This window comes from Penaeus monodon, chromosome 41 (genome assembly GCF_015228065.2).
Source record: "Penaeus monodon isolate SGIC_2016 chromosome 41, NSTDA_Pmon_1, whole genome shotgun sequence".
NCBI lineage: Eukaryota > Metazoa > Arthropoda > Malacostraca > Decapoda > Penaeidae > Penaeus > Penaeus monodon.
Genome location: NC_051426.1, coordinates 25,405,174 through 25,422,673, shown reverse-complemented (window position 1 = coordinate 25,422,673; position 17,500 = coordinate 25,405,174). Strand labels below are relative to the sequence as shown.

General features: G+C 32.5%; 1 protein-coding gene across 5 annotated transcripts in view; it reads right to left on the bottom strand.

The window, feature by feature from the left end:
- Nucleotides 1-1,338: 1,338 nt before the first annotated feature.
- Nucleotides 1,339-17,500, bottom strand: part of LOC119598228 — a 40,562-nt gene continuing 24,400 nt past the window's right edge. For 4 of the 5 annotated variants that reach the window (XM_037947867.1, XM_037947870.1, XM_037947869.1 and 1 more), the window contains one exon: nt 11,812-14,590. In XM_037947867.1, the coding sequence (XP_037803795.1) occupies nt 13,796-14,590 (795 nt within the window). In that variant the 3' untranslated portion in view covers nt 11,812-13,795. Of the gene's footprint in view, nt 2,649-4,884; nt 5,010-6,132; nt 6,194-11,811; nt 14,591-17,500 lie in introns of those variants that run through there. The other variant, XM_037947871.1, reaches the window with a different exon arrangement.

Genomic DNA, 17,500 nt, shown 5'->3' with positions numbered 1-17,500 from the left:
ATAAAGATAACAATAATAATAAAAACATTAACACTGATAAAAACAAAAATAATAATGATAAAGAAAAAAAGAAAAAGAAAAAGAAATATGAAGAAGTAAAAAGAAAAATAATATTGAACAGCAACAATAATAATGATGTTAGTGAAAACTTATACTGTCTTTGACATTCCGTATTCAGTGCACACAACATAAAGCTACCTCATGTTTTTTTTAAACAAAAATGACTTGAAAAAGGAAAAAAAAAAAAAACATTTTACTCAAGGGATCAGTAAAATAACACTTTCATTCAGAGAAATTTCTTTATTCAAAGCTATCTTACATAATACTCTACAGTACACCTTTAATTTTCTACTAAGTTTCATTTCCATGTAATTATGCTGACAAAAGAGTTTGAAAACCCAATGGAATATAAAGAAAGAATGTGAGCAAGAGAGAGAGAGAGTATAACATTAATACAATTCTGCCAAGAGGAACGTCACTTATTTTCAAAAGATCAAAGCACTGCTGATTTACACACACACAGTCACATACACTATTGATATATAACATAGGTAATATAAATAACACACACACACACACACACATATATATATATATATAGATACATACATTATGTAAATGTCTGTCTGTAATTATGTATGTATGTATGTATGTATGTATGTATATGTATATATATGTGTATGTATATGTATATGCATATGTATGTGTATGTATATACATAATAATATTATATATATATATATATATATATATATATATATATATATATATATATATATATATATATATATATATATATATATATAAATAGATAGATAGATATATATATATATATATATATATATATATATATATATATATATATATATATATATATATATATATTATATATATATATATATATATATATATATATATATATATATATATATATATATATATATATATATATATATATATATACATACATGGGGTCTCCACTTATCAGTGAAACTGGAGAAACAGATACATTTTATTTCCACACTTACCTTAGAAGACCTAGGTATTTCTACTGGTTACAATATTCCCTCTCTCAGTTTCAATACTTTCTCAACTGTTTATGCACTATGTACAAAGGTATTCATTGGAAACTTAACTAATGAGCAAAAAATCATTACATAGAATTGTACAGCTAACCCGACTTGCATGTGAGGAGATAGCATGTGCTTCCACATGCACACATAGATACACACAATATCAAAAGTCTCTCTCTCTCTCCACATGCTGAGAGATTAATGGATAACACAGATACTTTTCCCATCAAACATGTAATTAATATTAAAAAAAAATCTTGTTTGCTTTTTTTTTTTTTTTTTTTAAATCTTAGTTTCTTTTTTTTGTCAGCAACTTCATTTTTACAGGAGACCTTCAGTCACTAAGATTACAAGAGTCTGTCAGCCTACTTGATAGACATTGTTAATCTACTTTATAATAAAATGAACATGACACAGACAATGTAAATGTAAAAAAATATCAATAAAAAATATCCCATGGAAACCTGAGTTCCCATTATAATTGTATCAGCAGGTAATTTAAATAAAAACTAAAATGAGCATGTTGTTAGGTTTTAAAACATGAAATAATTGCAGCAATCTAGTTTCAGCAACTTGTGAAAAAAGGGGGGGGGGGAGAAATCACACTACAAAAATAAAAATAAATATAATAATAATAATAATAATAATAATAACAAAAAGAAAGAAAAAAAAAGGGATTAATGAATTTAAATAGTAGATGCACTGCCTTATTATCAACCTCCACAAATCGGGAAACCCAGTTGGAAATTTCTTAATTCACGTAATCAATAAATACAATGACAGAAGTCACATAAATGTTCCGATGACGAAAAGTTTCATATAGATCTGTATGAAAAATATAATTTACACAAATGCTCTGGAGAGGAAGAAGAGAAAAATCACCTTTTACTTGCTTCTTACTTACTTTTCTGATCAAATTGTGTATAAAAGAGAAAGCAGAAAAATCACGAAAATTCCAGTCCCAATCCAACATCTTGGAGCACCATATGAAAGATGAACTTCAGATTTTTACCTGAATCTATTTCTACGGCAATGTACTGTCCTTTTTGAATCACGGTTATTACTTTTAATGTGCTTCCAGCTAACACTAACTGATATTTATCCCTTCAGTATAGGATACTTGTACAACCAATTCAATACAAACTTCATGACATACCATTCAAATTAATAAAAAATAGACTAATTCACGTACTAATATTAACAAACTAAAAGAAAAATGTGAAACAATAAAACAATAAAAAACATACAGAAAGAAATATTATCACACTAATGAGACATACTCCTCTAAAACAAGGTTGCAGAAATCATTAATAACAAGAAACACCTTTCAAGAAATGCTCCGGTGTCTTGGGGAATCCAAAACAAAATGTCTTTGCAAGTGTCACACATGAAGGTAGAGCGAGACATATAAAGTCCTCACTTGTTCTCACGTCCTTCAATGTAACGGATCTGAACAAGAGCATTGTTGCCAAAGGACAAGTCAGTCATTCGACTCCAGTCTGTCTGGCCCAGGACAAAGCCGCGTTCCCGAGCTGCTGTTTGCTTCTTTCTCTCCTCTACATCAGCCCAGCGTACCTGTTGATTTACAAATGGAATTAGGAGATTGTTGTGTGATATATGGAAATGCTCTGATGGTTGAAGGATTTTTTTTTTTTTTTTTCGAATACTATTGGTTCTTGTGCTTCTCTGTCTCATTAATGTGGTGTTGAAATTGAATATGATCAGCTGAAAAATTAAAATAAAGTTTTATGGTCCATGTGAATGGTCTCTGAGGGACAAAACAAAAGGTTATGTAGGTCATATATTTATACAGCATATGAACTTTATGTCCTCTCACAATGTATATGATGAATTATACTTTTGAGAATGGCTGATTTTGTAGTTAAATGTGTGTGACACTTATTTCTACTTTTCCAACTGAGTATTATATCATCTAACTTCTAAACACAATTACTTTCAACAGAAAAGAAAAGGAGAGAGAGTATTACAACATATCTTTGATCATTTAAGGCACTGATGTATACCTCTTCCTACAATAACAGTAACTGAGGCAATAAACTGAACAGAGATTCCTTGATATTATCCCCTATAACAATGATATGAAATAGATATCACAGAAGAACTTGTAGAGATACATGATGATACACATTCGTATCAGAATATTCCTAGCAGGGACCTTCTTCCCTCCTATTTCATTTGAGGGAAGAAGAGAATGAGGAAGGGGTGTAATGAAGGAGGAGGTATAGAAGGGAAGAAGGGAGGAAGGGAGAAAAGGAAGAACGGAAGGAAGGGAAGATATAAGGACAGAAGAGAGAAAAGAGAGCAATACTGTATTTAACTTTTAATGCAGCTCTTAGTCACCAAGGAGTCAATTACTAAGCCTATTTGATCTTAACTATTTACCTCATCCCTGAAGTACGTACGTACGTACATGCCATGGTGTATGTATGGACATGCCATGAGTTTTTTTTGTTACAATCATGGCAAAATATTATTTTTCTGCCACTGAAAATATGATTAAGTTGTTTTTAACACTTTCTCGTTAAAAAAAAATAAAAAAAGCTTCAATTTCAACTCCATGATACCACACACTGCTTATTTTATTCAGACTATAGAGCGAATAATGATCAACTATGGAGTCTAACAACAAAAATATCCTTCACTCTTGATTTATCAGGATTTATGGCAAATAGAGACTTTAGAAAATAATGATAACTGAAAATACAACATATGCTCATAGTATTACGAAGAAATGGCAAGGGATGCTGGTATTTGGCATGAGCGGTCGCTCATGCTAGGATGACGATATAAGCCCCTGGCAATGGGGCCCGGGCCACTATGAATACTGTCCGTCGGGAAAGGGTTAATATTACTACTGATATTATCCAGTTGATGCTGATAGGGCATGTATACTTCCAGTGTCTCCTATAATTTTACTTAGTCAGTCTTGTTTATTAACAAAATATAAAATGTCAACAATGAAAATGCCAGTATTAGAAATAAAAACCTTTTTCTTCAGAATTCCAATAATGGAATAAAAAGTGAGGTCAGGTCGGCCTCATAGTTAACTCCTTGGTGACATCTATGTAAAAGAAAGAAGGAAAAAAGAACATAGTGGGCAGTGCATATATGAAAGCAATCCAGCAATCCTAGCACCTGTGAATATATAAAAATATAAATTGCATGATCCTAAGCTGATCCCTGTTGGGTCACAAATATTCATGGGTGAAGAGTTTTCAATGTCACCAAGAGATACACTGGAGGTTGCTAAATGCACAGCAGCCACTCGCCCTAATACTCTGGTGATGTTACCAATATTAACACTTGAATTTTTATGCTTTGCCTTACTGTAAGATTCTTTATTGAGACAGAGGTATATCAATCTGAATATAATATATGATTCAGTCTTACAGACAACATAATAAAAAGATGGCTTCATGAAATGCTCATGAACCTTAGCTTCATACCATGGAAATAGTATTAGTAAAGGGGGTGGCTTATGCCTCTGTTACATGGCAATTACTATTTTGGGTGGGACCTAATATTCAAATACAAGCTTCTTATTCCCACAGCTATCTATAAATGCCTTTATCTGATTGGGCATGTAAGAAAAAAAGAGAGAGAAAAAAAAAGAAAAAAGAGAGAAAAAAAAGGAAAAGTAAGCAGTCCCCCCCCCCTCCCCTAAGAGAGAAAAAAGAAATGAAAAGAAATAGAAACGGTAAACAGTCCCACCGTTTCCTACGAGGAGTGAGAGGAAACAAAGGTATGAAATCACTAAGTCTAAGAAGATCCAATACTCATTTTTACATACCCGTTTCTTTCCAGGTTGTGCTACCTTTGAATCATAGTCTTCAGAGAGTTGGAGCCAATCTTCAATAGACTTGGGTTGTCCAGTCCCCATGCGCTTTTTAGCAGACCTCACACCATCAAGCTTGTCTGTAGATTTCGGAGAGAGAAGAAGAGTTAGTACCTTTTATAAAACTGAATTTTTACTTAAGAGTAAGAAAAAATAAACAAACAAACTAAGTATGCATATGAATAAATAAATAAAATAAAAAACTGAAAGGTGAAGACTCCTTCAGGACTGCAGTGTCCTTATGCTACTTTAAGTGGTCATATTCCAAAAAAGAATTAAAAGAAAAAGTGGATAAAATATTTTCTGTGTAATAGATTCTTAAACCAATGGTACCAGGTACATGTGTTAAATACTGTGGCTTTGTTTTAGTCGTTTGTTTACACACAGATGGTCTCATAAATACTAGGTAACCAAGAAGTCATTTACTGGGTCTACTTGATCTCATCTCTACTGCATTCCCTGAAGTTTGGAAAAAAATATCTTTAGTTCTATTACTGTTATCATTTCTAATGTTATTATCATTACTATCATAAAGCTAATAACAATAATAACAGCAAAAGAGCAAAAGAAAACTTTTCTTCCTAAAATGTTAAGAATGGCCTACACAAGTAGGGTCACGTAGACTTAGTCACTGTGTCATTGGCAACTAAGCACTTCAAAAACCATTTCCGAGTAAGCAAAATTAATAAAACAAAACCACAGTAGACATCCACCTCAGGTGTCAATGGGTTAACAATTTCTACAGGAACTGCACTTCTTACAAAAGGAAAATTAAGCCCATATACAATTTATGGCCTTTTTGGGGGTGCATGTAGGGTCCAGACTGATGTACAAATTATGTAATAAGGAAGCCAATCTAATCTTACTCATCTCAGAAGGTTACTAAGTATCATTAGATATTAGCTAATCATGCCATTTCCCTCATTCAATCTAAGTCCTTTTCATCATAACTTGGCATAACTTACATATCAATCAGTAAATGTACTGAAGAAGCACACACTTATTTCTTTTCTAACAAACACACAAGAAATATCTTAATTTCCTTCAATCCAGGACAAAACTAGGTCACTTTTATCCTACTAAAAACAGAGCGGTCAATTTGCTGCAAAATGGGTCCACTGGTTGTAAAAGAAATGATGATAGTAAAAATAATAGCATTGATAAATATAATAAATTACATTACGAAACAGACTATAAACTTACCGAGTTTCTCTTCTTGGGTTTCCATGGTATCCCATTTGCTCCGAATAAAATCATTATAAACCTGCGGATATATGTCAAATCACATGATTCATAAGCACATGATATACACATTCATGGTAATGAACACTGAAGGAGCAATGAATACATGAGGGATACTGAGCCAAAAACACTGCACTGGGCTTTGCACATGACAGTATGTGGGTTGAACATCAGCTGCCTCCATTACTTGTGTCATTTCAGAGCATAACGTGCTTTTAGTATGGTAAGTCACATGGTGTAACATGAGTCATATAATGATACATAAGACATTAAACTGTCATAGCCTAAAAACTGTGATTACCCTTCACCTTGTAACCCCAAGATTTACCAACATTCAGTATAAATTATACACTGATATACATGGTATAAATATCACCCATAAATGATTCCATTTAATGATGAAAGCAATAAGAATCATCAACTTGAGATCCAAATCATACCATCTAAAAACCTTAAATTTGAACAATGAAATTCCTATTGTACAATACAACATTGTGAAAATCACTAATGAAGGTTAGAAAAGAAATACCAGTCATCAACACTTTTATTTGTTAAGTGTATGAGAAAAAGAAATCAACATATTTCAACAGTATTTAAATCTACATTCAGACTTTGCACATTCATTATATCTTTTTAAAAACTTGACTGAAATTTTATCTTTTTTACTCATAATTTTGCTTTAAATACCTAAATACTAATTGTGAAACAATAGTCTAAATTTCCCAATTGTTGACTTTTAACCTCTTGGGTATATGCTGATTGATTCTATAATTTTCACCATTGCATTTTAATATAAACTGCCTTTTTCTTCCTCTTACCAGTGGGAAATGTAGAGTAATTGTTTCACACTCTCAAAGCCATGACTAAGAATATACAATCTACAATTTGGTTCACATCAACTTACACTGTGAACTTTGTTTTTTTTTTTGGATGAAAAATCTATAGTTCTGCTAATAGATACAAACTGCATTGAAGAAAAAGGTCTTCTTAAGGAATAACTTGCAAAATAAAGACATTCTACACCAGAGCGCTATTCCTCAAAACAAAAATCTAGGTTTAATCTCTATTCACAGTAAACTCACAAACCTGGGTAATTATCTTTCAGACAATACTTTATACTGCTATCACTAGGATACGGACTGTACATATATATATATATACCCACTTTGGACAGTTAAGACAAAGTAAGTTATATTTTCCTTTTTTTTTTTTACATGTTTTTTTTTTAATGTTGGGAGTTGTTTGTACTGATGACCATACAGTCTTGTAAGTGTGTATACAGTCTACAAAATACATACAAGAATGAAATCAACTAAATTGGTCCAACAGAAAGACCAAGAACTTAAAGGGTAAAACTGTTTGAAAGACATGTACACCACTTCCTCTGCTTAACACGAAAAACACTGAACATCCCTTACACACAAAACAAAATCCTTTCGATACACGAGTTAGACAGATATTTTTTTTTTCTTTTCTTTTTTTAGTTTTTAGAAAAGTCCCCATAGAGCAACATTCAGTAAAAGTAGTTTGTGTTATGATGCTACTATATCACTTACTATTTACTCAAAATAAAATATAAAGGTCATTTTTTCTGTAATACTTCTCAACTGGAAATGAGTACCCTTTTCTACTAGCTCTGTAAATGTGCAATTTTCAAAATAACTTCCTGGTAAATAAAAACAAAAAAGCATCAGTTTAACAGATATAAGAATAAAGTACAAAAAGAGAGGAACAATGGACTTATCAATTCATTGGATAAAACTGATAGCCAAAAAAAAACACACACACAGGTAAAAGCAGAGTTCACTGTTACTGACTTCTATCACATGCGTGATCTCTCTGAAACCCAGACATTAAAATGAGACAAGGCATTTGACTTTATGTCAAAACCACCACTCTGATATTAGTACTATACATAAAAAATCCCTTGCTTGTACATTCGGTTGATGTTATCTTACATAACAAATAATTGATTTTTACAGTATATAGGAATTCATCTCCTGACATTAAAAGGAATAAAAAGGAGTGTTATTTGCATGTCAAAGAACGGGAAAGGTGAGTGCTGAGGCCAAAGATATGGCAAAGGTAAAGCAAGTTAATAATCCTGAAACTTGTTTAAAACTTGTAAGAACATGTGCTCAAAGCTGACAACATTCATTCTTTCTAATCAAGCCATAAAGTAATTTCACTTATCTAACTTTGAAGATATATATATGTAACATTATCTGACTTTCCTTTATTCACTCACTTTACCCATGAAATGAAAGCATACAATATATTCTCATATCAAATTCTAATGCACTCACAATGAAGTTAAAATCAGTTTTATATCAATATCAAAAAGAAAGCCAAGACAGATAATGATAAACTACTAAATTACCAGAGCTGTTTATATTATTTAATGGTGTCTGATAATTTTTCTTTTTCTTTTTTTTTGGTGTAAATGTGATAAAACATAAAAAAAAGTTTGTTGTGCTTCTAAATGGCAAGGTACTTTCATTACTCTGCCAGTAAAGGATAGCTATTAGAGCATTTGAGGAGAAATAAAGGGTAAAGATATCATAAAGAGTAAAAACTTTTTCAATGGTAATGCACTTCAACATAGAGAACAAATAATGGAGAAAGAAAGAAAGGATAAAAAAAAGTAAAAGTGAAAGAGAAAAACCTACTTGATTATCTCACCTAAATGATCTATTTATATATGGTAGAATTATCTGCAAAAATTGCTTCCCATAACCTTTCATTCAACATATTTTCCATATTCTGTTTAAACTTTAAATCCAATCTTATAATCTTAATTTGCAACAAAATATGTAGTACAAGTGACTAAGATGCATTATATAAAATTGTAGGCAGTGTCTATGCTTGAGCAAAGGTTCACTGAACTTATTTCAGTGAACTTTGTGGTACCATAATGTTACCGAAAAGTATGTAAACCATTTTGATCACATGGTACTTTAAGCACTCAGACACTCTTGAATGTGTGCATGAAACTGACAGACAAACAGAGACAGACATACAATCAGACAGACAGAAAGACACACACACACACAAACAGAAAGACACAACACACACAAAGATTATCTGAAAGATCAGTGGCACAGAGTGAACTACAGTTTTTGACCTTACCTTTTCTATCATTGTCTTTTTTATGATACTAATTCTTAAATTGTTAAAGCAAATCTAGGGCATGAATTTTCTTCTTTCTAAATTAATTGAAATGATGCCAGATTTCCTGTTAACATGAATAATTACAACCAAAAAACTGATAGTAATAAGAATGATGATGATGATAGTACTGTTACTTCTACTAATTATAATGATAATGATGATAATTATAATAATAATAATAATAATAATAATAATAACAGAATAAACTAGAAATGTAGTTATTCATTAATAAATCAATAAAAATAGAACACAAAACAAAATCTGAAGTTCCATTAAAAAATCTTTATCAAAGTAACATTGTATGTGTTGTATATCAATACTATGCAGGCTCAAGAAAATTTTGAATGTATAAACATATATAAATATATAGTCATACAGCACATGCATACACTCTCTCTCTCTCTCTCTCTCTCTCTCTCTCTCTCTCTCTCTCACTCACTCACTCACTCACTCACTCACTCACTCACTCACTCACTCACTCACTCACTCACTCACTCACTCACTCACTCACTCACTCTCCCACCTTTATATCTTACAAAATACATCTTGGACATGGTAACATTAACATTTAGTTAAATATACCATTTTCTTCATGTATACCCAGTGTGCAAAAGGAATTACAATGGAAACTAAAGTGTGGCTGCAACGAAATTGGTACAGCTTAATCTGTATATGCATAACAGTTCAATCTAATTAATGGCAAGAGGCTTGATGTCGAGAATGAACCAGAATTAATGGAAACTTCCATTATACCATCAATTCTTTCACTTTACTTGATAATTTACGTTCAGAGTCACTTCAAGCAATCTGACAGTCATGGCTTTACAAATAATTAGAAGAATAATATTCACGGTTTCAGCTGGAAGAAAAAGATGAAAAAAACAAACTTGGGTATGCATCCAAGTGTGTGTGGAAATGCCACAATCATAATCATTTACTATTAGATGCCAATTTCATGTATCGACCTTGGAGCCAGTTAAGTCAGAGTGCGAGTGTCTCTTCTTTCTTTTTGCCGCACCTGATCTTTAGTAAGCAAGGATGAAACATGTAACTTGTAAAAATGTTTTATTTTCTCCGATTCACACAAATAATTTTTTCACGACATTTGGGTACGTATCCACACCAGATTTACATTCTCCAATATTTTGGGGCATGTAATTTTCCTATTTCATTGCAGAAATCCTTGTAAGGGAATAATGGTTTGCACTATAGATAGAACAAAATAGAATGAATTCAAGTATGCAGAAAAATCAATATAACACAAAGATTCAGGGCTAAAATAAGCAGTTCCTGTTTCTTTTTCTTCAATGCATAATTTATTTTTAAAAAAAGATGGTCTTGTCCCACAATACACTATAAAACATGACATCACAATATTGTTTTCCTTACTCTAAATCTGCTGTTAACATAGATTAATAAAAGAAACTATGAAATCAACCTATGAAAAGAAGAAGAAGAAAAATATATACATCACTCAAAACAATACCGCTTCCTCAACACTGTTTACAAAAATATATATATACATATGTATGAATGAAGGAACATGGAAAAGGAAGAGTGAATAGAGATGAGAGGAGAGGATAGGAGAGAAGAGAAAAGAGAATAAGAATCAAATAAAGATGAAATCACAGAAAAAGAAAAAAAGAAAAAAGAAAATCATATTACAGCATACCAACTATCTATAATCCATGGCTGTACATGTAAAAGAAGGAAGCACTCTAGCAATTAATACAGCTACTGAGTGCCTCTATGTACACGTATATTCCTAATTTTCTGACAATCAAATTAAAACAAGGATTGGTGTTCAGACCTTCAAGCAAATGTTCAGACTCAAATATTTTGTATTTGCATTTCTAGCTCTCGTCAGATTACAAAGATCTCCACAATCATACTCCTTTTATTATACAAACAAGCAAACAAAAAAATCCTTCACTTAAAACACTGACAAAGAATAAGATAGAAAAAAAAAATAATAATAATAAAAAATAAAAATATAAAAATGGCTAAAAGCACAAATGTAATAAAGAAGTTTACAAAAGATGGAGCTTCCCTGTTTATTTGTATACTATGAATAAACACTATTAAATTGTACTACCTTCTGCAGTTCATCAAACTGTACACAGTATTTTCTTTCAAACTGTACAGGAAATGAATCTGTCAACACATAAAATCTACTTTTCCTGAAATCTGTAGCGTGCCTTGTTTATCACATATGCAAAGGCAAGGTAATGCCTTCCCTATTTTGCAAACATGAATATCTCCTGCTGGACTTACAAGTATGTGTGCATGTGTGCAAATGTGTATGTACAAGTATATAGATATGCACATATGTAAGTGGATATTTGTGTGTCTGTGTACGTGAACATATACCTGCACGCACACACATGCACGCACACACACGCACGCATGCACATGAACACACACACGCACGCATGCACATGAACACACACACACACACACACACACACTCACACACATACACACTCACACACATACACACTCACACACATACACATACACACTCACACACATACACATACACACTCACACACATACACACTCTCTCACATGCGCACTCTCTCACAAACACACTAACCATTTACTTGTTCCAAAAGACTGGAAATACCAGAAAAAAAGTTACTTTTAGGTCTTATAACCTTCATAAGACTTTGCTGCTCAGCCACTGTCTTTTAGGATTCTTTCTTCACAAAAGCTGCTGTGTTCATTTCCCCTTTCCTACATTACCTAATTTACTTTTAACTGGATACCTATATTCCACACGCCAATAATTTTAAGTGGATTAATAAATGATAAATGTACCTTGCTATGGAAGTAAATTATATTACAGATGTTAAATACGACTTTGTTCTCAACTTTTTATAGTTTATTTCAGAACCAAAGTAGGCTTTGGTTCTGAAAACAGCAAGAAATATTGGTTTTCAGGCCCAAGTAAATAGTCAGGCAGTGTGAGTGTAACATACAAACACACAGAAATACTGTACAGGCTTACATAAGTATACACAGACACGTAAACAACCTAAAGCATCTACAATTATCTTTCATCCTACTCCACCTTCGTCTCTCTCTCGTTCAAAAGAAAAAAAAAAAAAAAAATCACATGTTACTAGAGATACTTAGTATATCAACAAAGAAGCAAATTTTCTTTGGTAAAACAAAAACTGAATTATTACATTATTAAAATAATAATAATAATAATAATATTATCATTTTGATAATAAATAAATACATAAATACAGAAAATCAGTACTAATATCCAAAATACTTTTGTGGACTGAATCCTGCTTATTTCCCAGAAAAAATGATACCACATAACCATCACAAACTTTCAAAGTACAGTCAGTAGTTTCCCGATTGTATTACTGACATCGTCAAAGCACAGAAAGAATATGAAGGACCCTGCTTATCTGTAGTCACTTTTCCACTAATTTCATTCAGCCTTTTTACTTCTTAATCACAATACCTCCAATAGCTTTCACTCATGTTTTTTTCACCCTACTCACTAGTTTCCTTGGTTTTCTGCATTTAAGAAAGGGGGAAAATACAAACCTGTAACTCACTATATTCAAAGGACAGCATAAACAATAAATAGAACTGAAGTTCCCTCTCAGGGAACAATAAGAACAATCAAATCAGAGAGATCAAGTTCCATCTTCATTTCCTTTATCAGATGTTACATAAATTACCTATCTGTTGTCAAATTCCAATAATTTAATTCAAGAATGATCAATAAAACACTTTTATGCAGAATACCGGCACAATTTCTCTATCTTTATTCAGTATAAAAAAAACTTTAGAATTATAATCATAACATCATGTCATACTTACTGATAAATAAAACATACCAATCAGACATTTGAATACATTTTCGAGCATATATATATATAAAGTTATAATTATGACTTTCCTTCATAGCATCGATTTTCTCTTTTCAACCGACAATCCCTTAACTTTGAGCAAAGTTTTTCAATGAGATCACTTGCAAATAATGGTGATAATACTGTATTGTGGACAAATATGTGTGATGCTCTTACTCCACTTCGTCTTAACAGTAAGTATGACAGAGTGACTTAAGTTAAGTATTCATCAGTAATAAGAATTATAGTTGAGTGCTATATAGAATAATATCCAATAAGTCAGCCTTTGCATCTTTGCAAACCTGTAAGGGAGCATTTATCCAAACACCAGTGTATCACACCTGAACAAACTTGTTACTGGATATTGATAAACATAACCTATTCTTACTGCTGCAAATGAAAATGTCAAGAGATGATGATGAAGAAAGAAGGAAGAGTAAAAAAAAAAATCTAGATTAGAACTCTTGAGACATCTAGCCAAACTATCACTAATTTTTCCATTTCTACTTTTACTTTCACAATTCCCCTTTGCTTGTTACTGGCACCTATACCCTTGTTGAAACCAACACAATGCTGGCTCAACTCAACCTACCTCTTCCGGCTGTGCCCCAGCTAACCCCACCTCCCCTTCCTCCTCTTGGAGTAGCACCCCCCATCATGCCCCAGCTGACCCCACTCAACCTGGCTGCACTCCAGCTAAACCCTCTTGCCAGCCCACCCCAGCTGACAGACTGGTTCCCTAAGGCCCAGCTCATGGCTCCCATTTGACCTGCAACTCGCTGACCTCCTACCTGCTGACTACCTGCTTGGATAGAATTTCTCTTATCCCCACCCTTTCCTGTCTTCTGCAGCACATTTCCACTTCTTTCTGGCTCCTTTTTCACTGAGGTGCTCTCCTGTTTCCCCTGGTCTTTAGCACTGGCTTCGCTTTGTGCAGGATTTACTACACCCTGCTTTTTATCAACCTGGTTAGGTTTTACTTGGTTTTTATCCTTTTTACTATTCTCATTTTGTGATGGACCTATTTTCCCAACTCCTTGCTGGCTGAGACTATCAGACTTTTGGGGAACAGGCTGATTAACCCACTTATTTAAATTACTTTGCTTGTTTTCTATTGCTCCAGAGGATCTTTGTCCAGAGCCAGGCTTCTTGGCACTCCCAGATGAATTGCTCTGGTTATAGGCCATATTTTTAACTTGAGGAGGATTTAATCGTTTGCTAACATTGTGATGGTTACCAGTTCTATGGTTTTCGAGGGCAGCACCTGAGTGACATACCTTTTTGAAGGCTTCCTTGTCCTCATCTTCATCTTCTACATCTTCTTTTTTCTCTTTATCTGTAGCTGCTGGTTCCATGGAATCTTCCATTTCCACCTGAAACATTTACAGTGTTAGTCTTGGCACAGTGGAATGTTCTTCAAAATGACATTCTTAGCAAGCTTACTTAATAATAATAATAATAATAATAATAATAACAATAATAATAATAATAATAATAAAATCATGCAATCATAAAATGGTGTTCACTCATACAAACTTCACTGCAATCTTATCCATAAATAAATGTCCTTATAAGCACCTTAGCCCCTTAAAGACAATATACAGTCATCATCATATATATGTCCAATACCCATGGCAAACAAAGCAAGATTTCCTTTTACTATCAATTAATATAATGTTTTTCTTATTTTCCCCATCCTATGGGCATACATTATACAGCACTTAGGTCATTACAGTACACCCTGTGGATGACAGTATAAGAATTTTTAACAGCCAATTTTTCCACTTCTTTTTTACAGTTCTCAATTTTTTTTTTAAACTTGTGCACAGATAAAGCCCTGAACTTTTCTTTTCTTTAATTCCAATATCTTTTTAGTTTCTTAGGCACTGGATATGACAGATGCAAGGTCATTTGTTCTGTGCAAATCCATTCTCATCTATAATGTAATTCTTAATCTAATTCCTAAACTGTTCTCATTGAATGCTATTTCTTACCATCTAAATATTCATTTACACTTCAGCCTCTCATTCATTCTTCTGACTTTCCTAAAGGTCAAAAGTCAATACTTTCTTCCCGTCAAACCAAGCGATCTTCCAATTCCTCATCTACATTAAATATTTTTAAATTTTTCTTTTATTGTTATTTCACTGTACTTCACTTTCACATCCTGATGTCCCATGGTTCATAAGCCACTATCCATTTTTCATATTCTTTCCATACACTAACAGTGCCATGTGTACACCAAATGTAAATGTATAAAGAACAGGTAATCTATAACTGTCTCTCTACCCACTACAGCTGTTCAAATTTTATTCCACTTGTCTCTCTATAATATAAAAGTAATGTATAAATATATACACACACATGCAAATATGCAACCACACAGATATTATACAGAATTACATATACACACAAAAATAAAAAAACTGTTTTTCAAAAAGATACAGCAAGAAATAATTTTAGCATGATACTGAAGAGACAGAGACCAATTTCTCTGTGGCTTCATTTGATGTTCTATGCCTGTGTTTTTATCTGGATCATTACTTTGGGGGGAGATAGCAGATGCAATGTCAGCCACCTTTATGACTCCCCACAGTATGAATTGCTGGTCCCATATCCAAGTGGATGGAGGGCACATGCATGTACGATACTGTAGGGTAGCTGGCTAATTCCTTTCTGCTCCAACTTTGACCCAGCATACTGATGTCAGCATGCCAGTACTCACTTACAGCTGAGTTGACTGAGAAGGGTGATCATTTGTGAGCCCAGACCTTGTGACTGCAAAGCCATTACTATACCACTGGGTTATGCCACCTCAGTACATGTATCTGCCTTATTAGATATTCACCTAAATATTTTCTACAAGAAGTCAAAATCATATTTCCTACATAATGTCAACAACAGGGAAAAAAAGTATTTAAAAAACTGTGTATTTATATATATATATATATATATATATATATATATATATATATATATATATATATATATATATATATATATATATATATATCACCATTATATATATATATATATATATATATATATATATATATATATATATATATATATATATATATATATATATATATATGTATATATATATATAAAACATACATTACAAGATAATTTTCTACTAGCCTCAATTTAACCCAACATACGCGGGATTTTTCAGAGGCAGAACAGTCCGCCAAACAGGTATATCTATATGGGCCGCATCTGCAGGGTTGCCACCCGCAGCATTAGCGCTACGCCGCCATGGCATCATAGTAGACGCAAACAAGGGGTTAACATATATATAGGAAAACTCTATCAAATTATGATTAGCTGTAAGGACTAAGATATACTGTAAACAACTAAATAAGAGGAGTTTATTTCTATCATTAACAGTTACCTGTGTTTAACGCATCGGCTGCGGGTACATTCACTTCTCACCGTATGTGAACTATCCCTCACAGATGGCTCCGCAAGTACTCAGACACCAAATAGTCCATTAGTACGCCCTACATGACTGCACCGCATTTCCCCATTCTTTGAATTTTCCGGAAAAATGTTTTTATTCTAATGCTATTCATATTGATACCGCTATCATCATTACTGACAATATGACAATCATAAAATTATTGAAATAACAACAACAATAAAAATTAAACATAATTTCTTCCCAAAACAAGGAAAAAGGTAAACAGGTGAGATAGGTAGGACTAATAATAGACTACTTGGTAATCAACAACATGTGGAGCCATGTATGTGTAAACACCATTAAATAAACTAAAAATGATAGTGGACATAGGATATATGTCATGACTTCTGCAACATTTTTTTTTTTTTTTTTTTGCAAATTTCCAATTTTGTGCAAATTTCTAATGTTCTGGCCCTAAATTCCCTCTTCATTTTTTAAAAAATATCTACTATATGTAGTGTATGGGACTCTATCATCATCTAAATGTGAACTTTTTCTTTTAACAACTCACAATTCTGTAAAGTGTTTTCTTTGTTTAATTTTCTTTCTATAATGCAGCCAAAAAATTACATGTGATAGCAGCAGCAAGAGACAGATGTTAAAATTAAAACAAAACTGAAAGTTGAACAAAAAGTTATTAAAAATCACAAACCTACTGACTCAAAAACAAAGAAAAATATTCTAAAATCTGTTAAAGGATAAGCAACCCATATTGCTATGCTACGTACGCATCATGGCATTCGCATTCAAATCATAAATGTCCCATATTAGATAACACAAGTAAAAATGACTGTATATGTAAGAGGGGAAAGCCACTTAC